At 39.0% G+C, this 23,265-nt stretch overlaps 1 protein-coding gene across 1 annotated transcript in view; it reads right to left on the bottom strand.

The window, feature by feature from the left end:
* Positions 1-23,265, bottom strand: part of LOC143695789 (uncharacterized) — a 179,989-nt gene that overhangs the window by 115,312 nt on the left and 41,412 nt on the right. The window contains exons 7-9 of the mRNA XM_077190996.1: positions 19,167-19,336; positions 5,210-5,268; positions 2,052-2,172 (exon numbers count right to left, since the gene is read on the bottom strand). Of these exons, the coding sequence (XP_077047111.1) occupies positions 2,052-2,172; positions 5,210-5,268; positions 19,167-19,336 (350 nt within the window). The remainder of the gene's footprint in view (positions 1-2,051; positions 2,173-5,209; positions 5,269-19,166; positions 19,337-23,265) is intronic.

Here is a 23,265-nt window from a genome sequence, read left to right as displayed (position 1 = left end):
ATAACTACTGAAAAGCAGACAACACGCTTCTTGTTCAACCTGCAATTACCTACTGCTTATGAAGGATCTGCAATTAGGGAGGTCAAAAGTCATAGAGATGGCAGATAAAAGAAATAGCAATACAAATACTACTAATAAAATGTTCAGCATCCTTGGGGGGAAGGTGGAGCTGGTGAAGTATGACACCAGAAGACACTACCCTACAATAATGAGGCAGAATTAACTAGAAAACAATACCTTCAAAAATACAGCTTGCTTTTCAAGACTGGCACAATACAGGATGTGATGAGCAGGCTGCAGGCACAGAGTGAACTGGGCAGGCCATGTTTTTATACTAATTATTAACCTTGCCAAAGCTATTAGTGCTGTGTAACATGCAGACTATCCTTTCACCTTCTGATTATCACAATCAGATTCTCTTAAAAATAGTAATCAAAGTGCAACACGTGTAGAGTTTAATAAAAACTCCTCACATACACCTTTATTCCAAGTCCAGACAAAAGAAAACATCTGTCACTTGCTGTTTACAAGATGTTGTCTGAGTTTCAGAATATTTAGTAAGGAAATACTTTTCTGGTGCTTTCCTTGTATGCTGAGCTTCCCAGTGTGGAGGTTTGTGGAGGGGAACAGGCACAATGGCATGATCTTTACCAGACTTTGCCTGAATAATGGCATAGGGTCTGTCCCACTGTACCAGAAGATATTTTGGTGCTGCCCAAATGCAATCTGCAGGGTCCGGCGCACCACAGGGACACTCCCAGTTAGGCTCCAATGTTGATTTGAATGGATAAAACTCTTTCTGCAATAACTAATTATATACTGCTTAAAATCAGCATTGTCGTTTCTCTTTTCCCCAAGGAATCAATTTCTTGCATTATTTTGAGGAAAGACTAGTCTAGGTCTTCTTTTAATGCAACTGGATATCAAAACCCATGCCACAATTAGGAATCACATGGCTACCTTGACTACTAGGTTTAGTGGTCTCACAGTTTAAGCCTACAGTAGCTAATAATCTCTTCTTTAATCCTGTCTTGGATTTATTTTGGAAGAGATAGTATATTTCCATATAGATAGAAAGCTTCTGGAATTAAATTAAGCAGTTAAATAAACAGTTGAATTTGCTAAACTTCTTTTGTTTCTCCACACAAACCATACTTAACAACTAATCTGAATGACAATTATTTTCAGCTTAATTAGAAAATCTTAATTAACAATGAAGATTTAACCTTAATATTTTTGGTTTCTGAATCGTATATAAAAAAATTAACATTATATGAATAAATAAGACAATCTTTTTAAACCTCAAGGCAGGATTACTGATGCAGGCAGCCTTCGTTATTAAACACATTCTAAATTAAACGCCTCTATGAATTTTATACTGAAATATATTGTGATAGTTTTGCATGCCAAATGTGACATTTTGTATTTTAGATTCATCTTCTGTAGTAACTTTGGAAATGTCATACAAACAAAGATTTTGTCATTTACCAATGGAATTACTATGCATGGCCGGTTAGCCATCTCTTTTCTGGCTCTTCTGGTTGTTTCAAGTCAGCAAGCCATAAAAAATCTTTATCTCTCTGAAACACAGCAATTTGGAAGATAATCGAATAGTGACTGGGGGGCAGAAACGCCAGTCTGAGGAATTATACCACAATCTCTCTTGCATTTACAACCTTCCTCAAAGCGAGTGTCAGTCGAGTAGGAAAAGGAGATAGAAGATTCATCATATTTCAAGCCTGTCTCATTTGCATGGTGGCATAGCTGTCTCATCTTCTGCTGAAAGACTTTGCTTGGCCAGCACTGACAAACTGTTTTGAAGAACTCTTGCCATGCCCAAATGATTCATCATTAATAGCTTTAGACATTCTCTTTAAGCATATGGTTACTTTTGCTGGAAAGCATATTTTGAAACTGCTAAATTCTATCCTCTTAAACTATGAAAAGAGAAAAAAAAAACCAAAACAAAACAAAAGGCAATAATGCAATGCAATTGATCCAGTGATTTAGCAGTTCATATGAGGGAAAAGAGCACTCATATAGAATCTCACCTTCCCACAAGGTCCTGCTGCTCCATTTAATCCAATATTCACATCTGTAAGGTTACCAAAGCTGTCTACCATTTCTTCTTCAATTCCACTCTGCTCTGTTTTCAGTAGCTGACTTCCCACTCTGCAGAGGTTAGAAAGGAAGAAGAATGGAAAAGAAATTAACTACAATGCGCGCACAGAAATCACTTGCTGTTGGAAATACAACAGTGTGATGTTTTCCTTGAACATACCATAAGACTTACAGGGCACCCAGGAGAAACAAGAATCTGCTAAAGCAGTGAAATATCTAGGCTTCAAAAAGCAGCATAAAAAAAAAAAAAAAAAAAAAAAAAAAAAAGACCAGTATTTGTCAGTCTGTGTCACAGGTTGATATAAGGAACCCCAGCTTTCACTGCCTCTCTGTAATCAGCTCTGTCTGGCTTTGGAACTTAGGATCCAGGTTAAGAATATTTCAGTAGGAAACCATTGCCTCTGTCACCACCTTGAAAACTGACTGACAGCTTCAATAAACTTGGACAGGTTTTTGGAAAACACTTATTCTTTGGGGCCTAGGTTGCTCAAAACCACTAAAAATAATTAATTCTGTTTTTAAAAATTTTACTTTTTTTTTTAAGGTCTTGTAATTTTATATGTATATCTTACATAAATTATAAATCTTCAGAATATATACAGGACAAGAGCTCTATATACAAATTATATACATGCACATACACAAACTTTCAGGTATATATGAACCACAGAACTTTCCTTGTTATTCACATGTTAACTTCTTTTGTATTTAAAGATTTGGGGGCGGGTAATATATAAACTCAAAGTTGTTGGGTTTTTGTTTTTGAAGAAAGGTCACTATAGCAACACAGAATATCAGCAAATAGTGCAAGAATAGCCCAACACTGGATAACCCAATGCTGCCCTTAGTGCACAGGATACACAAAAGGCACAGTACTCTATGGAGAAAACCTCATTCCTAGAACACAGCAGGAGCAAATGCAAAACTAAGTCATTTACAATGAGCACTATAAAGCTGCATGCTTTGGCAATCCCGTCCCATTTTTCAACAGACACAGAACCATGAGTAATTCCTCTGTTCCTAAGTGTCATCAGCATCTAAATATTATTGACCCTAAGTAAAAACATCTGTAGATGCTCTGCTGGCTTCAAAACACATCAGCTCTTGCTTCCACAACATGCTTTAGGAGACCAGGGAGGGTCAGTCAGTCACACCAGTGCTGGTGATATTCCAGCCACACTTGCAGGTGGAGCCAGGGCAGGCACAGACAAAGACACGGTGGGTTTCAGTAGGTGGAGGCTGAGCAGGCTGTTCATGGCTCTGGGCTGGCCCTGAGCGATGCTGGAGGTCAAGGAAACTCTCTGCAGCTACCTGAGAGGAGCCACATATAGCCAAGGAAAAACCACGGCATCAGGTGCATTTGCAATGCAGGATTGACTGGGATGTCTACAACACAGGCATCAGAGAACAGTCTGCCTTAGGTTCCCAAGCAAATGCAACCTGTTAAGTCTTCAGCCACAAAAGAAAATTCTATCACTTGGTGTTCAGTCAAAAAGAAAAAATACAGAAAAGAAAGAAAGAGAAAGAGAAGAATCAAGAAGAATCAAGACTCAAAATCAACAACATTTCTCTGGACTGCATTTCTGAAACATTCCTTCAGTATTTTCTGACTTGCTTTTGAAAAATTCAGTACCAATGCCATCATTCCCATTTTCCTCCTTTGCATGCTAGCTTATATGACATGTCTCTGCATTTGTAAGGATTAACATGCAACATGGTTCTTCATTAAGAAAATTACAGTCATGCTAAACTTCCCCAACTCATGCATGCATACTACTTAGGTAACATATGTTTTCAACTTCCCCTCTTCTGAAACAGATGCTCCTGCCCGCAAGATCATAGGACACTGCTACAAATCAGTTTCTATTCAGACCTTGCCTATTTATTTTCTTTTGTATATGTACATATTTACATATTATCAGCAAAATTACCACTGCTTCATAACTAAACTGTTTTCCAGATTCCCCTACAGTAGAATTGTTTTACATAAATTTCCAAGCAATAACTGAATCCATTGGAAGGTCTGTGTGTATGCTAGTGGCAATGAAGTACATGGAAATTTTGCCCAAGCCAGGTCTGATGAGAAATAAGGACAAGATTCAAGTGCTAAGAAGTGAACACATGAAGCACAGGGTCAACCATGTCTGAAGTTTTATCCCTGAGCTTTAATCACATCAACTTGGGTCCAGCTGTCCTGAACGGAAGCATAATAAAAGATGACTCATGAATGGCTCTAACTAACTCATAGATCTGAAACATCAGAGAAGTTAAAGCATTCTCAAGGAGAGAAGTTGTTTAAAACTTTGTACTTACTCCACTTCTCATGATGGAAATTATTTCACTTAATTTGGTTAGAGTTGCATTGACACAGGGGTTCATTAGGACACCCATTTGCTTGCAATTCAATTTAAAATTAAATACACTTTGTTGTTGATTTTATTACTTTTAAACTACTGTATCTATTGCCTTTATTAGCTGCTAATACACAATTATGAAGGTAAACAGTTTTCATTACTGAACATCAAACATTTAAATAACCACATTTGATCTCTCCTAGTTGCACCATTTTTCTCCTTTCTCTGAGTATGAGATTGAAGACAATAATTTATTCAGTGAAGTTAGGCCTCTTTTGTGCTCAGCAGCATGCTCATCAGCTGTCACAGCAGAACATGGCTTCCTTTGCTCTATTCATGAGGGTTTTTATTTTGTCTGTTCATTTCTTTACAGGTAATTAGATGCATGTATTTATCTGAAGGTCATCGGTCACAAAAACTTTGCTCCAATTCCTATTTCCTTCACTTTCTAAGACTCATTCAGAGGCAAGGATGAAGGATGTTGGGACAAGCCATTTGGTCACCTTTTGAAGTGCACTGTGTGTAGCACTTAAAAGCTACAGTCCAAGCTGGGTATCTGAAAACAGAGGTAATCCAAAACAGAGACCTCTTTCAAATATACAGGCTTAATTTTTCTACTCCTGAGGTCCTTTGTTTGGGAGAAGTTCCCTTCATTAATATCTGTAAAGAACTGAAAAATCCTTAGAAGGAAAGTAAACTAGATAGAATTACAAAGTAGCCTTTATCTCACATACCTTTGAAAGAGTTCATGAATCCTGGCTCTCCACTTTTGTTTCTTGTGGTGAGAAGCTCCCTTGTATTTCAAGTCCACATGACAAGAAGAAAAAGAAAAATCAGAATTCATTTCCAAGTGTACAGAAATAACATGGAAATAAAAGCTAAAAATGTGCAATTTTCCAAAGGTTTGCCTTAAGTCTTCTAGTCAAAGCTTTTCAGAAGCAATGAGGAACCTTAGCCACCATTACTTTATTACCTTTTTTTTTCCATAACTTTTTTTTTTCCTGTGTGTTTTCCCATATTTACTTCATTATTTCCAAGAGAAACTGAGCTCTCATCTTGTTTTAAAAGATTTTCACTACAAAGTATATTTGTACATGGTAGTGTCCTACAGTCAGTCGTATGTAAGCGTACATACATTCAAGTGTGTTTGCATACATACACACAACAAAATAGCACACAAAGCAGTTAGGCATAGACCAGAGAACTCACATCTTAAAGCCTTCCTTGAAATCTGCTCCAAATCGTGATGTCTTTCTTGTCTTACCGCAGAAGTTTGTAAATGTTTGGTGAGAAGGACTGGCATTTTTGGAGTTTACAGCTTGTGGGAGGCTAGCTCACATGACCAGTCCTCTCTCCCAGCACTTCTGCAGCTCTCCAGCATGAAGCTGGAGGGCTTGAAGATATTTTTCCCCTGCACAGCAAGCTGAAAAAAGTCTTTCCATGTAGAAGCTAGCATCAGCATGTATTAGGCTGTGTTCTCTGTGCAAAAATTCATAACAATAACTGCTGAGGGCTGTACACTCACAAAAACAAAATTCTTCCCCATGACCTGCACTGTTCAGAGATCTTGCTGAACATTCAAGGGCATTTGTCAAGTCTGGATCTTCTACTGGGTGTCCCTGAGACCAACATAAAATGTGAATACAACACTACTAACACAAAATGTGAATACAAACACTACCAACACAGAAGAAGGCACCCTACTGTGTACCCTAGACTGTCATCTAAACAGTGTGAAACTATGCTCCACTTCTACTCTCATCAAGCCTCGAAGGCAAAAAGTCATTTTCGTAGGGAGACAATGTAACAGTCAGTGGAGAAAAACTCCCCATCGGGGCTCCATATCTGGCTGTTAAAGTCTCTCCTTTCTTCCAAATCTCTTAAATTTTTTGACAAATTTCTGGCTGTTTTCAAGGAAGCTTGGAAATGTCTGTTGAAGACTAAGGCAAAGCATCCTACTTATTTCTTAAATTAAAATTGTCAGAGTGTAAAAACAAAAAAAAAAACAACAAAAGCCTGTGCATGTAGCTTTTAATGTAACTTTTTTAACACTGTAAAATTAAATCAGAGACAACATGGTTGCCTTAAAGAACAGTGGGATTTGTTGGCAGTCCCAACAGCTGTCTTCAGACAGATGCAATAAATCCTCCAGGTCAAGCATCACACACAATTACAAAGGTGGCATTACTGAACTAGCTCAAAATGAGACCTTCCAGTTTTCCATATTGCAATTGTGTCATGGGCAATGCTTCCTTCACCACTGCCCCTCCACTGGTGTGAACCAAGCCCTCCTACTCCTGGACAGCTTTTTGTCAAAATTTACTAGGACTCTCTAGTGCCAGGCCCGTTTCTCTCCCACCCCTACTGGCACTGATTTTCTTCACCAGGCTGGTAAATCACCACCTACACCACTTCCCCAGGAAGGGCTGGGAGCTGGCTCTGCTCTGGAGTTCTGCTCCAGCAGAGCTGGTCACTGTCTGGTTAGGGCTGTCAGAGCCACCCTGTGACACTTCCCACAGCCCAATAGGCTGCAATCACCAGGGAACATGGCAAGAGGTCTCAAGTTTTGGGCAGAGGCAGTTAAAGCCTCAGTTCAGAAAGTTGGAGTAGTGTTTGGTTCACATTTTTTCTCCTGGACGTAGCTCTTGGTGATGTCTGTGAAAGTTATTTTTGAGGTGAGTACTTAGATTAAGAAATAAGATGAAATAGCAAACCCACTTCATGTAAAATATCAAGTAGCCATAACATTGTAACAACATTCAGACATTACCACTCCAGGTTTACACTGAGCCAGTAGTAAAGTTTTCTTTAAAAAAATTTATTTTATTACCAGACTCCCACAGTTGTCCAATCCCCTTGTTTATCTTCCTAATCTTAATTAAATAATGAATATTCAAAAGAAAATATGAATCAGGCCTCTCTGTATGAACTACACTGTTTTCCATCTCTGCCTCTGAAGTGGCAATGGGAATATGATTTAAAACTATTTCTTCTGGATCCTAGTAAAATATTTGTCACAGTGTGTCATGATAATTTTTAAAAAGCTCTATCATCTACCTAATAAATTTGTTAAGTTTATTCAAATCTTATTGAACAGGAAAAGTGCAATGAGTCATGGTTAATATTTCTTTACCTATACTAAGAAAAAAATATATCAAAAATTCAGTGCTCAAGGTCCTATTCAGAAAACCTCTATGAGTCTGTAATACATCTTCTACATGATTAAAAAAACAGGAAACTTGCTTTAAAATGAATTATTCACCACCTTGAATAAATTTCCATCTTTCCTATTTGCAAAACCCCTAAGTCAGTTATGTAAATTTTAACCTACACTAATTACCTCAGGGGTGTGCAAGCTAAAGGAAAGTAGATGCAGTAGAAAAAAAAATCCCAGACATTTCCATCACCAGGAAGCAATTTAATAGAGGAAAAAAATGTGTAAGTTTTCAAAAACAGAGCAGCCCACATTTTATTTTTTTTTTAATGTGGAATAGACATTTCTGCAACGTCCCTTGAATCAGAGCTTTACTGGAATAAACCAAGTGCTTTTCTCAATGGCATGTACCATGGCACACATAGCGAGGCACTTGTTTCTCATCACGACACCAGCATTGTCTAGACTGTGACAACGACCCATTGTTGACAATGGGCGTTCCCAACGAGAAGGCATGAAATGTGGTTTAGCTTCAACTCCCTATAGACATTGAGGGCCCCTTCAGAAAATAAGTGGCTACAATCTGAGAGCTGCTGGTCCGGGAGGTACTGGGAAAAGTGGAGCTGTTTGAAGGCAGAAGGGCTCAATCACATCACCAATTTGTTCTACTCCACACCATGATACCAGGCTCTGCTGTAGCTGTGAGCCAGCTCCTTCACATGCCTTTCCTGGTTTCTTCATCAGCTACCTTGAGGTCTAATTACACAAATGGCCTATCTACTGATTTCAGAGCATGTTGTCAAAAGCAGGGCTTGAAAAGGTCTTTCAGTCTGGGCTTAGCCTAGACACACACAATGGTGCACATTGTTTCTACAAAGACAAGAACCTGACTCTACACTACTAATCAATGCTGACTGGGTATTTTCAGCGTGAAACTACTTCATAAATGGCAGGATCTGGTTGTATAGTACTTTTCAAAAAATTAGAAAAATTAAACAAAACCGCACCCAAACACATCCTTTCCTTTTGAAAGCAAGCCCACGAAATTCAGCAAAGCTTTGAAGCAAAATCAATTTGGCTTTTATTGTTCAGCAAAAATGGAGCATTTAGGGAAAACATTTACACACACACACCCACACACACACACACCCCTTTTTGGTCAGTCCTAGTCTATCACAGCCTTCTGCTGAGGAGCTCTCCCCATGGCAATTTAAAACAGCCAGTGAAGCACTGGCCTTGGTGAAAGACTTACCCATGCAAGGAGTGCTGTAGGGGACCACCTTCCAGCATGGCTCCCTCACCAGGTCAGGGTGCAGGAGAGGCAGCATGGAGACACAACCTGTGGGGTCTCCAGCAGCCTCCCGCTGCCCACAGCAATCCCACACGCAGAGCTGGTGCTTCCCCTTTGTTCCACTCCTTGAAACACCATGTTGGTACATCACAGCACAGGTAGTACTGAATTTTTTTAGGTTTAAACAGATACCCAATTAAAATCTTTTACTTAGAATTTCCATCTCTGCATCCTAAAATGTTTTTCAGTGACAGAAATCCTGCTCACTCTTTTTTTACGTCTGGGAGAAGGGAGAGCTCACCGAGCAAAATGTCAGCAAGACTAGAAAAAAAAACCCAGATCTCAAGTCCCACTGGTGCCACCTAATTCTTCTCCTTCACAGTCTGGCTCATGTCTGGAGATTCATTCCCAGTGACTTCAACATCTAATGCACTATACACCACAAAACAAGTTTAAAAATGAAGAAACATTTGAGATGAACAACAAAAAAAACAATTGCAAGAAAAGTTAACGTCCTTTTCAGGCAAATTGAAGTTCTGAGAGGCTTATCTGCTCCATGTTAACTGTAGAGAGAGATCACAGAGAAGGGAGGCATGGAGAGGTAGGTTAAATGGAGTGCCCTTCATTGGGAGCAAAGACTAAAGGAGCTGGATAAGACTTGCTCTGAAAATTGCACTGCTCATTACCTGATGGAATTTGTTTGACCTTGTTAAGGAGATGGCCACAAACCAGAAAGGAAAGTTGTGCCAAACCCTGGACACATGGTAGTATTATTGATGGTGCACTCTGCTAAAAAATGCACCACAAACTCTTAGATGTTTTTTCAAAGAGAAAGAGAAAAGGCAACAAAGCAAATCCTCCCTGACTTTCCTTTCAAATGGAAAATTAATTTACTGTTCATGAGAATCAAATTAAAAACTTAGACAATTGAGTGTTTGTAACAGAACTCAAACTCTCTTTTAAAACTGATACTGCAGAACACAAAGTGAGATTTACTTTAGTTGTGCTACAGCCTTATTACACTGAGTGATACAGATACATTTAGTGGCAACATTATAGGCTGATCATTTTGATAAATCTGTAAAGCACTGCATTACCTCTAACAATGCAGCGAAAACTGAGCTACCAGTCACAGAGGAAAGTAGTATTCTGCTATCAAGGTGAGTGCTTTTATAAGAATATACATCAAAGACACTAATTTTGAACAGATATGAAAACTAGATCCAGCTGTAAAGTAGGTGTGATAAACAAGGACCTGAGTTTTCTCAAAACTCAGAGATGTTTTCATTCAGGATTTTGGTCCAGGATGATAGAACTGACAAATTAAAAGAACTTGAATCAATTTGCTTAAGATGCATTGAGAAAACTCTGGAGGAATGATTGCTGCAGAGCTACCCAACTTCTGCAAAACAAAGATTTTGCCTCTTCAATCTCAAAACAGAGAACTCATTCTTCTCATTTCTGTCTTGCTGTTGACAGAGAGATCACCTGCAGTTTCTTCAGAACCACCAGGTGCTCCTTCAGATGCTTCCTACTTCACAGCTGAGATGTAGCTTCAAGGTCATAAATCTTTGGTATCCTCATCAAAATCTAGAGAGTGTTGTAAGAGAATGCAAGGACATTTAGGAGAACATCTGACTACCATAACCAAGCACTGAAAACATGTAATGCTGAAATGTCTTTTGCCACTGATTAAGAGACTTTAAGTGGAAACATCTTAGCCTGTCAAAGTTCCACAAGTTCAGGTGTTTCCAGATTAGCCTAGAAATCACCAGCTACTAAGATTCAGCAACTTTTAACAGTAAGATATAACAGAATATGCTACCAAGAGATGATGGAAGAAAGTAACCACATTTTATTAGGGAATACATTCCCTCCAGTATAAAGCCATGCAGCATGAGAGATGCCAGTGAAAACCAAAGTGAACTATGCCAATCTATAAATCTAAAATGAATAGTTTACATTAACAATGGAAAAGTGTTCATAAGCTACATAATGACCTTCAGCATTTCACAACCTTTTTCTACTTTTTTGGATACTGACAGCAAATCGGGACACAACTGAAGGGAAACGGAAAGGAAATACCAATCGGAAACACTGACATTTTTATTGTGGTTTTCCCCCATTCTTCTTCAATTTAAAAATGTTTGTCAATTTCAGCACAGAATGTTTTTATTATTTGTACAGCCTTTTCAAAGTCTCTCATGAAACTTTACTCCTTTAATCCTCTTACTCTTCCACAATGCAGGTATCTAATTTTACGTCTGTTTTGCAGATAGGGAAAATTTGAGTCATGGCAACAAATTTGCTTGTTACAGCTGCCCAAAAAAATCATGTTCAGGCCAGAGGTTACAATCTATTCCTTCTTTCTGAGTCTCTGTTCTTTTTTCTGACTGTCAGTAAAGCATAGCCTCACAAATCTGCCTCCATTATAATTGTAATCAAAAAGTATAGACTTTAGCCAACAATTCCCATTTGTACTCCCTTTCACATCATCTTCTGTTTCTAGTGTGCAGACATATTTGAACACTTTATAATTAAGAGAGACATTAGCTTACAATTAGTGTATGAAAATTACAGAAATGGAAAAAACACTAAGTACAGTTTACTGTATGATTGTCTTAAATACAACAGTGGCAATGATGAGTTGCCATGCCTAATGATTTCTCTCTGTAAAGAACAGACCTCCTCCTGCTGGGTCACATCCTGCTCCAAGTCTTGGCTGAAAGAAAATTGTTTCACATATTCAGCTGGGATCTTTCTCTGATTTGAATGTTGATATGAGCAACTGTATAATAACATCATATTGTGCTGATGTATCTTTGAGTGAACATGTTGACTTTATTATATATTCTCATCATAACCACCTAGTTCTGAAAACTGCATCTTGTCTAAGGGTCTGCACAGTAATGAGAGAAACCAACTGTGCTAACAGGTTGCCAGCAGGCTGAACAACAGTTGTGATTTTTCAGCTTTGTACTAAATAAATAAGCAGGAACGTAATGTAACTGGACTCTGCTTCACAGTATTTTAACATCTCTCAGCTTACAGACTACTGGTTATATTTCCCACTTACAGACTGATGTGAACTCCAAAGCCCTTAAAAAGTCTGGTTACACATGAAAAACCCAATACACCTCAAAAACAGGAGGCTGGACGAGACAGGCTCCAGAGGTCTGGCTCTTCAACACTTGAATTAATCTGTTCTATGAAGTAAAGGTCAGATGTGCCATACAGCACAGATTCCACTCTACAAATTCAGCTCTACTTTAAGACTACAGAAGTAAAACTTTCCACCATGTAGAGCAATTCCTTTATCTGCAGCTCAAAATCCATGTAGTGGATTAATTAACTCCTTAGCAGGAGTATGTACCCCTGTCATAAAATCTAACCAAAGGTAGATTTAGCTACACCTGTGACTACAGTTTGGCTCCAAATGTATTAAAAATACAAATAAAACAACCCTGGGGAAAAAAATAATTCTGGAGAATACATAGTAATTAAAAATGTGGTTTTATTGTACTTACTTTTTGCAGGCTTGTGCCTCTATTCATCAGTAACGCTGATGCTTTCCTTACAATCCTCATCTGAGTTTTGCTTCTTTTAACAGGTGGTCAGTACTTGATAAAGTCTCTTAAACTTCATCAGGATTTGGCAATCACTAATTCTCTTTGAAGAATCTTTCCAATTGCCTCTGTTTATTGAACCATAGAAATGGACTTCCTTACTGGAGTTTATAGTGGGATAATGAGCCAGAGAGCTGACCAGTCAGATTACCTTAAGCAGCAGCAAATGCAGTATCATCATTTACAGCAGCTGTAGGAATCATTGTTCCAGCTCAATAGAATATCAAGAATTACTTCAGTTCTTTAATTGCCCTTCTGATCTTAAAGTGTGAAAGAACACAGTAAAAACTAAGTGAATTTATTTTTAGTGAAAAACAAAGGAAAAATGGAAGATTTTCATTACTTGCATTTAAATATTTATTTAAATGAAACTCTTAATATTTACTTTAAATGAAACTCCTATAATTCCTGGACAAAGCAATCAAAAAAGTGCCACAATTTAAAAGGGGAGCTATAGCTATATTGGGGGTATTGTGACAACACAGCAACATACTATTTACAAATGTATAGAACATCTTTTCCATTATTTTGTTTATGTTTATGTTAATTTCCATGCTCCCTCTTCAATCCCCCCCCCCAGATCCTTTAAAACAAAAAATTATCTGAGTGCCCAGAAGCAATAAGGTAGGAACCTTAGAAATTTGGAAGGTTCCCAGGCTTCCAACCGAGGAACAAGGCTAATAGAATGAAGATATTTAGAAATGTCTGATTGCCAACCTACAGAGTGGAGAAGTCCCCGTGCTACATGTATGGCCTCTACATCAGACTGTGGGTCTGCCCAGACTATGGGTGCTGACACACATCTGAGAGCCACAGGCTCTCACTGAGCAGGAAATCAGAAGTCCAAGGGACAGAAGCTCAATATCCCAACCATTGGGAAGTTCACCTTTTGTATTTTACCCCCAAACATAGTTTTCTGTGATTTTTTTTTTCACAAGTGCAAGAACAGGCTACCTACAATGAATTCAATGAGCTCAGCCTAATGATGGATTTCAAAAGAAAATTATGTGCTAAAGAAGATAGCCATAATTCCTACTATATCATACAAATGAAATGGAAACCATTATACTAACTGACTGTAGAAATGCTTTGACAGTCAAATAATGTATGTAGCATATAGGTAGTCACCCACTTTTAAGATAGAGTGAGAATTAAACATTTTCAGCTTTTGTATTCTTGACTTGTAATTCTCAGGAAAGAAAAAAAAAAAAAGAAAGAAAACAAACAAGGAAAAAATCCCCACCCCAACTAATTTACACATGACCCTCATTTAAAGTCCTGGTAAATGACAAAAAGTAAATTTCTGCTGACAAAAAGTCACATTCCACTCTGCATTGGTCTTAGATGAGTATATTCCCACAAGGGTTGTACTCAGAGCAGACTGTACAATGTTTAGTAGGCTAAAGCTGAGATGAGAGGAGGTCTGTAGGTACCATCAGGTTATAAACAACTTTTCAGGTCCCTTCCAACCCAAATCATTCTGTGATATCACTCTATGACAGAATTATCCAACGGGGTAGAACATGCAAGCAAATGTGCGTTGGTGTTTCATCTGATGTTTATCAGATTGAGGTCTGATCCCACTGGTTAAATTCACAATTGGAGAGTAAATTTACCATCTTATATAGTACCAAATTTTACCCATGTTCTATCCACTGTTAATGAAAGGAAAACTGATCTCTCCATCATCATATAAATTGATCTCTGTGACTTGGCAAGGAGTCAGAGCAGTGATGATAATGACCCTGTAAGAGTATTAGACCTAATACCCTGAGGCATTAACATTTGTTTAACCAAAAGGTAAATCTTTTGATGAAAGACAACATTTTATTACTATCCACCTGCAACAAATAACTCCTTTCTTACTACTATAATTCAGCTGCTGGTACTGAAGAGCAAAACTTGCACTTTACATTCAGAGGCTCTTGAGTAATTCACATTGAGGTCATGGATCAAAACTGATTATATAGTGATGATGATCAAGTCCTGCAAGGTTCTATGCCCTGCACAGAGGGGTAAATGTAGCAGCTGAAACTGGTAGAGAGAGATGGAGGCTGTGAACAAATTGCCCCTGGTAAAGAATACTGACCAAGTTGCAGGAGGAGGGTGCAACTTGGAAATAGGAAAGATGTTCTTGGTTTGTGGGGCAGTACTGATCCTTTCGGTCACCCCATTATTAATTTTTTTTCTGAGAGAACCTACATAAAACTGAGTAGTCACTTTTATTAACTCAGTTCAGAAACAGCTAAAAATTCTAGAGTTAGTAGTACTTTTCCATGGAATTTAAATTAGTGTATAGCAAGATTATGTTGCCAAAAGTTCATCAAGTGCAATCTCACTCCAATCACCGCTGTTTGCTCCATCTTCAGCAGTGTTTTGAGAGCACCACATTTTTAAGCAAACACGGTAAGTCAGCATTATTTCAGGTATTTCCTTGCATATTACTCTGCCCTGTAAGATCAATTTCCACCCCTAAGCTTGTGCCCCTGCATTGTCTCATGACAAATGGTTTTCTGTGGTGCTCTGAATATCCAGCCTTGGTTGTACCTCCTCAGTTTCTACCACAACACATTCCCAAGTTTTGATTTTCTTGCAACAGAGTTTATTTTTCTTTATTGAAAGCAAATGTCATTGGGGCCTTTGAAATCCTTGTGTCTACATGGCAGGTCATACAAAACAGCACTGCTTTCCAAATTTAATATTCTTTAATGTATTTGTTAACAGAACATTGACATCTGCTTAATGCTTTCTTTGCAAGAATCTATCAGATCTCCCTTTATGCATTTCTTGCCAACCTCAGGTCTCAGTTTCTGCATTTACAAAACAGGACAGGAAGTAAGAAACAACACAGCTGAAAGTTCCAGAGCTAAAATCTAACATAAATCCTTTTTCCAAAAAATACTATTTTGAGAAATGCATCTGCCCTTTCAAAAGCTTTGAATCATGGTCATCTCACACACTGAGCTGCTGTTTAAAAAAAAGCCACCCATTTTTTGTAATGCTACAAAGCAGAGAAAAACAATGAACTTAGGGATAGATACTTGATACATAGCTATCCTTTTCATGCCAACACTTCCAGCAATGCTCCAGAGTAAATCAGGTACCTCATTGGAGAGAATTTTTGGCAGCCTAAAAAGAAACAGCAGCAACTCAAGTGTGTTTCTGAACCTCACTTATAAAACCAGTCTCACATACTGTAAAATCTCCCCTGGTATTTTTAACCCTTGGGCTCCCATGGTTTTTTTTCATTTTGTCAAAACAAAGGAATGTGAGAGAGATGTCTGTTAGATTCCTTTACCCAGCCCAAGGGTTAATTACTCAGTTTTGTAGACATTTGAAAATATTATGCTACCTCTAATGGCAAAATTGATAGAAGCTTGTTTCAGGCTCACTTTATGTCATTATGGCAGATTAAATTAACTAATCATAAATTATGCTGGCTAAAGTACATCTGCTACTCACTAAACCTGCAGAGAGAAGGGAAGGGTTTTTCTACTGAATAAGAAGTAAATGCCATGCACAAAATTAAAGACTTTTACAAACCAATAAACATAAGTTCAAGCAACAAAATCTGGAAGCATCCTAAAGTCAGCAGCAACAGATTCTGAGGGCCATGGCCGCAGTCTAACAATGAACCTGTAGCTGTTGTGGAAAAGCATCAACACTGCAGTGCTGCAGGGGTATACCCATGGATCAAAGAGTAAAGAGGTCCATTAAAGAATAAAGAAGATCAATTAAACAAGAATTAGCATGCTCACATTATTGCTAGAGGTCTTGGAATGCAATATGAGTGTAGTGGGTTGACCGTGGCTGGATGCCAGGTACCCACCAAAGCCCACTGTCACTCCCCTTTGCAGAAGGACAAGGGAGGGAAAATGTAATGAAGGGTTCATGGGTTGAGATAAGGGCTGGGAGAGATTGCTTGCTAAAAATCTTCACTGGCAAAACAGGCTAGAATTAGAAATGTTAATTGAATTTATTACTAACAAAATCAGGGCAGGATTGTGAGAAAAAAAAAAAGGCCTTAAAAACACCTTCCTTCCAGCCCTCCCTCCTTCCCAGCTCTACCTCCCCCCTACTCCAGCCCAGGGAGACTGGGAATGGGGGCTACTGTCAGACCATCAGGCAGAATAGGTTGTTCCGGCCACTGCTTAGGAAGAGGACTCCTTCCCCTGTTCCAGCTTGGGGTCCCTCCATTAACTTCTTCAGCATGAGTCCATCCCATGGCAACAGTACTCCACAAACTGCTCCAGTGTCACTCTTTCACACAATGTGGTCCTTCAAGGACAAGCTGCTCCAGTGTGAGTCCCCCCCATAATCACAAGTCCTACCAGGACACCTGCTCCAGCACAGGTTCCTCTCCACGGGTCTGCAGGTCCCTCCAGGACCATGCCCCAGCATGGGCCTCCCACAGGATCTCAGTCTCCTCTCAGGCGGTGGATCCTGCAGGTGGATCTCTGCATCCCCATGGTCCTCCCGGTCTGCAGGGACACAGCCACTTCACCATGGTCTGCACCATGGGCTGCAGGGGAATCTCTGTTCCACCACCTCCTCCCCCCCTTCTCCAGTGACCTTGGCTGGTGCCTGCAGGGCAGCCTCTCTCACATATTCTCACTCTGCTCTTCTCTGGCTACATGTACAACTGTGCAATAGCTTGCCTGCTTTTTTTTTTTTTTTCTATTTAAATACACTATCACAGAGGTGTTACCACCATTTCTAATTGGCTCAGCCAGGGCCAGTGTTTGATCTTGAAGCCACCAGGGAATGGCACTGCTAGACATGGGGGAAGCTTCTGGCAGATTCTCATAGAATCCACCCCTGTAACCACCGCCACCAATACCAAAATATGTAAACTCAATACAATGCCTTGTATTGAGATGTTTGCAGCATCTACTTCCAATGTCAGCTCTTCTATTTTCTGTTCAAAGGGACTGAACACGCCATTTCTGTAGTCTTTTAAGGAAGGGATGGATGTACAGATCACTGGTCGAGAAGACAATACAGATTTTACAGGGATCCTCTTCTTACTCTCTGTATTGCAGAATGCAGGTGTAACAGCTAATACCGTGTCAGTGGGACTAAATTCCCTAGCAGGGCATGAAAAATTGAAGTTAGAGATGTGTGAGGAATGGACATAAAACACAGGCACTCAAGACCTCTTTGTTGCAAAGTAAAGAATGAGTCCCTCTCTAAAAACTCATGGTAGACCAGCTCAATCAATACCACTAAATGAGGATTTCCTTTCTTTTGGGCTAATATAAGGAAGAAAAGCACTATTGTATTGTATTGTATGTAAATTTACACATGTAGTACAGTTAAAAAGCAGAATATAGTTTTGGGGTGACCAGATAGACTGTTTCTAGGAAATAAACTCTGCTGAACACCTCCAAAAAGATTCCAAGTGAGATGATCAGCCATGTGACCATGTTTAGAGGGAGGGTAAACAAAGTTTTGACGCATCTCTTGTGTTCCATTAGGTCCCATGAAGCTTTGGGGGCGACTGAATACCCCAAACATAGTTAAAGTGCAAATTCTCAACACATTATAGTCTTCTGGAAAGGTGCAGCACTTTCTGTTCACCTATTCCCAGGTTCATTCTCCGTCAGTCCCTTGAGGCAGATGAGGTTCTTAGTACCATCTGAGTCCTTTTCCCTCCCAGTTCCCTTCCATTTCACATTCTCTGAACAGTATTACCCATACCACCTTCCATGCATGATGCATACAGCTATAAAAAAGTCACAAGGAATGAAATATAGCTACAGGATTTAGAGGAAAGCAGTAAGGAAGAGAATTGTGTCCCTCATCATCATGCAGAAGGCAATGATAAGGTTTAGTCCTGCAGTGGGGAAAAAAAAAATCTAAAAACTTCCCCTGAAAATAAAAGAAAGCTTAGATCACCATCAGTCACTGGATAACCTATTTTAAGCCCATCAGAGCCAGTGCGCTGTTCTCATGTTGCTAATTAAAAATGATAGATTCATCAATTAATCTCTCTTCCCGTCCTCTAGTCTTAGTATGAAATTTTTCAAAGGGACAAATGGTCATTAGGTGCCCAGAAGTATCATTTCAGCCCTGCAAACTGTGCCTTTGTCAACATGAACCAGAACCTGTCTCTTCATGCCATGAATGACAAAAAGAAAACCTTAGAAAGCTTTGCCACCCTGAAAAACATAACAGGGAATATAATGGGGAAATAATCTTATCCTCTGTACAATGAACATTGCTACATAAATCCTCCCTGGCCTCCAATCCGAACTTGCTCACTGATGAATAAGCCTCTGTTAAATGTGGCAGAGAGAGATGTCCTAGACTTAGTCTCTTGATTGAAACTCAATTGCAATATTACTACATAGCAGTCAGAGATCCTCCTCTATTTAGGAAAGAAGCCATGAAGGCAATCTATTTTTATTCACATTGAAATGGAGACAAAGATAAAGGTCCTGCTGTTAGCTTAGCGAAGTGCCAGTCACATAAAGCATGCCAATGACAATGGTTATCCTTTCCTCTTTCAATATAAGTATCACCAGGCAGAGAAATAGAATTGGGGTGTACAAGGTTAACAAGCCAGCATCATGTTATGAAGCAAGTGATAAAATTGTCTTATAGTTCTTAACTCTGACCTGTTCCAGTGAAAAGCTGCCAAGCAGAATTATGTCATTCTGAACATCTCTCTCAAACTGTTCGATATATGAAGGAATCTCTTCATCTTCGAGCTCCCTGTGAAGGTCACATGCCTTACTGGAGCTGACAGGCGTTACAGTGTCCGGAAAATCTCCACTGACGACACGGGCTGCTGGAAACAAAAGTGGCAGATTATCTCTCAGCAAATGGGAGCTCATTCACTGGTTACTACCCTCTCAGTTAGCATGTTTGGCCCACCAACACTTTAAATATGAAAGAGCATCAGTAAGACAACTGACAGGTGCCAAGTGCCAGTGCCAGGAAAACTGTCCTCAAGTGCAACATCTGAATTCAGGTACAAATTTAGTATGTGCAACTTGATCCTTAGGTACTTTTTAAAAGGCATGACTTACATTTCCACTGGCACTTTGCTCACCTGTTAATCTTAGAGGGATTGGGATTCGGAACAACTTTGGCATTCCTTCCTGAGGAAGAGTAATAATTGCAATTGAATGGGAGTTTTAGGTGAAACTACATCAAGCATTTCATGTTCTTTTTGATTCACTCCAAATGATTAGATTCCATTTCATAGGTGTATGCATGCAGCTCCTGCCTAATTAATTGGGTCCAGTTCTGCTCAAGCCCACACCACTACCCTGATTTCACTGCAGTGACATATGCAGAACAAAAGAGTACATGCACCGCATAAATAAAAATAAATCTCATTCACAAAGCCGGCCTTAAAAAGAAAGCTTGTCTTCTTTCAGTTTAATTGATCATGCTATGTTAAAAAAAATTTAGATCTCTCCTTGATATCTGCTGTAGTACTAATAGTTTGGATCATAAGTAATAGCAACTATTTTTGCTCATGTCTCCACATTAGGATCACTAAAAAATAACAGATATCAGATTGCCCACATCTATCTGTCTTGCTTCATATTTCTGTGTGTAAGCTTTTATAGTTCTCTGTGCCTATCTCTTAAAGAAATTGCCATATCTAGTTATTTGCTTCTCTTTGTCCATCCTACAACATGAAAGCAGTTAAAAGAGAGGTTTTTTCCCTCAGTCTCCTTTGAAGTCTTTCATTCTCTAATGAAGACCAGAAAAGGAAAGATAAAACTAAGGCTATTAACATTTCCAGTTTTGCTCACTGCTCATTGTTTAATGACTTTAATTGTTAAGCCTCCTGAGTACTTAAATCACCTCGGTGCCACCAACACACAGGAAGTAGGGTGGGTTTTCTATTTAATTACAACAGGATACAATTCAAAATCATGTTGGGGGAAATGTACAGTAGATATAAACAACTCAAACCATTACCTTAGGGTACACATCCCTTCATACAGCACTTTACAAACCTAATGAAAAGTGATTTGACCTACAACTATTAACTGCAAAAACAAAACAATATTTACATTTAAATTTACTGTAACATTAAGAGTTTGGCTAGGAGAGAGAAAACCCAGGAAGCACAGGAAAAAGAAACATTGCCAAAAGCAGAAGATGGAGCATCTCTTGTTCCCCTTGACGCTGTGCTGTACACAACAGGCCATATGCTCAGCTGGTATAAATCAACTGCTTTAGTGCTTTCACAGGAGCACTGCAAGTTTACATCCTGGGAAATCAGTAGATTCAGGGTAGAGCAATAGTCAAAAAGGGAGTAAAACCATTTGGTTCAGAAAGATAAACATGAAGCAATTCATCAAAATATACTTTTTCTTTTTTGTGTTCCTTACTTTTGTTAGGAATCAAGTGAATTCACTTTTAATCAAGTGAATCAATTTTGGTGGAAGACACTGGACTCATTAGCATAAATTTTGTCAAAAAAGAGCAAAAGAAGAGAGCATTTCAAAAGCTTTTTCAAGGGAAGCAACTCTGAAAAATAGAGTGATAAATTACAATTTAAATTTGAAAAATATTTGATTAAAAGATACATATGCTCATTTAAGCACAGTTGCTCATTTTCCTGCATTGGAAACAAGGAGAGAACAGGGTTAGTTCAGCTGATCTTCTCCTTCCACAGTGTCTTTGCAAAGAAACTTCTCAAACTTGGTAAGCATCAGGTTGGTTCTTGCTTGAACTTATCCACAGGTTGGAGGATTGAGGTCATGCCCCAGAACAACACTTGACCAACAGAAAAAGCAACCAAATCCTTGCTCTACAAAAGAAGCCAGAGTTAAAAACAAATTAAAAACTTGCTGCTTGAAGTTGTTAGCATGGGCATCAAAAGTTTTCATTGCTTTGGATGTACCTAACCCTTGTTAGGTCTTGCTTTCCTTGTAGCTTAAATCACTTCAGCACAGGCTGTATTTGCAGATGCTGGACTGCAATTAAAAATCTCTCCAGTATTAGCTTGACTGCTTGTGACTTCATTTACTTGATGCTATCTGTATTTCTCCATCAGACAGCAGCAGTTTATACACTGAGATGATAATTTAAAGGGTATATTCAGCAGCAAACTACACCTCAGGATGGGTTTGATGCATAAAGCTGCAACAAACTCCATATGGAAAAATAATTTTGGCTACTTGGTCTAGAAAACCATGCACAAATTGTATTTTAAAAAGTTCAGTGCTGAAGGCTCATGCACCAGGTTCAGAGAACTAAAATTCTGCAAAACTTGGCACTTCAATTTTTTGATTCTTGCCGAAGAACAATATAATAGAAATTACTTTTTATGGCATTCACGTATCATCATTTAAAATGTTCATGGATCACAACTGTATATTGACAAAAATGCAAAGTAAAAACATGTAGTCAATATCTTTCGAAACAAACAACCCATGTTACCTTTTAAGTTGCCTTATAATATGAAATAACACATACCACAAGAGTGACCAACAGGTTACTCAACCACAAAATGCTTTAAATATACAATGATATAAATTCTGAGCCATGTTCTTTCCTTTCCTTTGGGGATCATCTATTAATTAGGACTGTATGACTACGTGATTTTTCAGCTCAGTGGCCAAATGAAGAAACGAAGCAGTTCTGTAAGAGTGGAACCAAACGAATCCTAGTTTTCTACGGTTTTTCTGATGCTAATAAGGGTTAAACTCTATATTAGCTTTTCCTTCGATGGAGACATTAATAATGCTTGTCTGCTCTGCTCAACTGCCCACTTCCATAAAACTGGTAGGGAAGTCATACCTGTGAGACTTGCTCCCTGTTAAAAAAAAAAGGGTTGGAAGTGACCAACTGGTTCAAATACTGGGAAGGAAAAACACAGGCAGAAATAAATACACCCTGATATATGCACAGAGGTGGAAACCGCACAAGCTTCACGTCCCCAGGAAAATCTCTCTTTTCTGGATTTGCTTCACCCAAGCAAGAAAAAGTAATAAATTCAGCTAGAACAGTGTGCAGCTTCACCCACAGGACTAGCTCTGATACCCATCATAGCACTTTTAAGAAATAAAAGCACCGAGGCACAGCTTGAGACACGCGACAGCAGTGGCCTGCAGTGCGTCCCCCATTTGCTGCCCTCATGCCTTCACAGGGGGCTTTCATGTGCACGTGGAGGGTGAGACACACATGCTGATGCATTTTCTTGTCTCAGAATTGACATTAACATAGAACAATTGAGATCTTGCTAATAAGTTAAGGGTTTTTGCTTAAACTGTCTGCGTGAATTTAGTTGTGATGGTTGCACTTTTTTATTCTTGCATTTAAATGAGATAAAATGGGTTTCAAAGATGTTACTGATATGACCAGTGCCAGTTCAAGAGATTTTGCAACCGTAGGCAAATGAAAACATTTGCTTCCTCCAGAACAAAGTTGCTTATAAACTAAATAGTCATAAAACAAGTTGCAGCTCCTGGGGCTCCAGTGCCATAAGCAACCGCCTGCTCTGTCTCTCTGACAGACTAGGCCCGTGTATTGCTGAAATACAACAGGAAGCCTCATACAGACACAAAAGGACACAAAATAATTTTGCAAAAAAAGACATCTGCTGAAAAAGGAGGGGGTGGATAGGCAAAAAATACAAGGACAGCTCTGAGCTTGTACAAACGTCACTTCTCCTGGGATGAACCAGAGGAGAGCGGCAGACATGGGTCTTGTGTAAAGGCTGTGATGGTAAAGGTCTCATGAATCAAC

This window comes from Agelaius phoeniceus, chromosome 1 (assembly GCF_051311805.1).
Source record: "Agelaius phoeniceus isolate bAgePho1 chromosome 1, bAgePho1.hap1, whole genome shotgun sequence".
NCBI lineage: Eukaryota > Metazoa > Chordata > Aves > Passeriformes > Icteridae > Agelaius > Agelaius phoeniceus.
The sequence above is the reverse complement of the archived record's forward strand: the minus strand, read 5'-3'. Positions and strand labels throughout refer to the sequence as shown.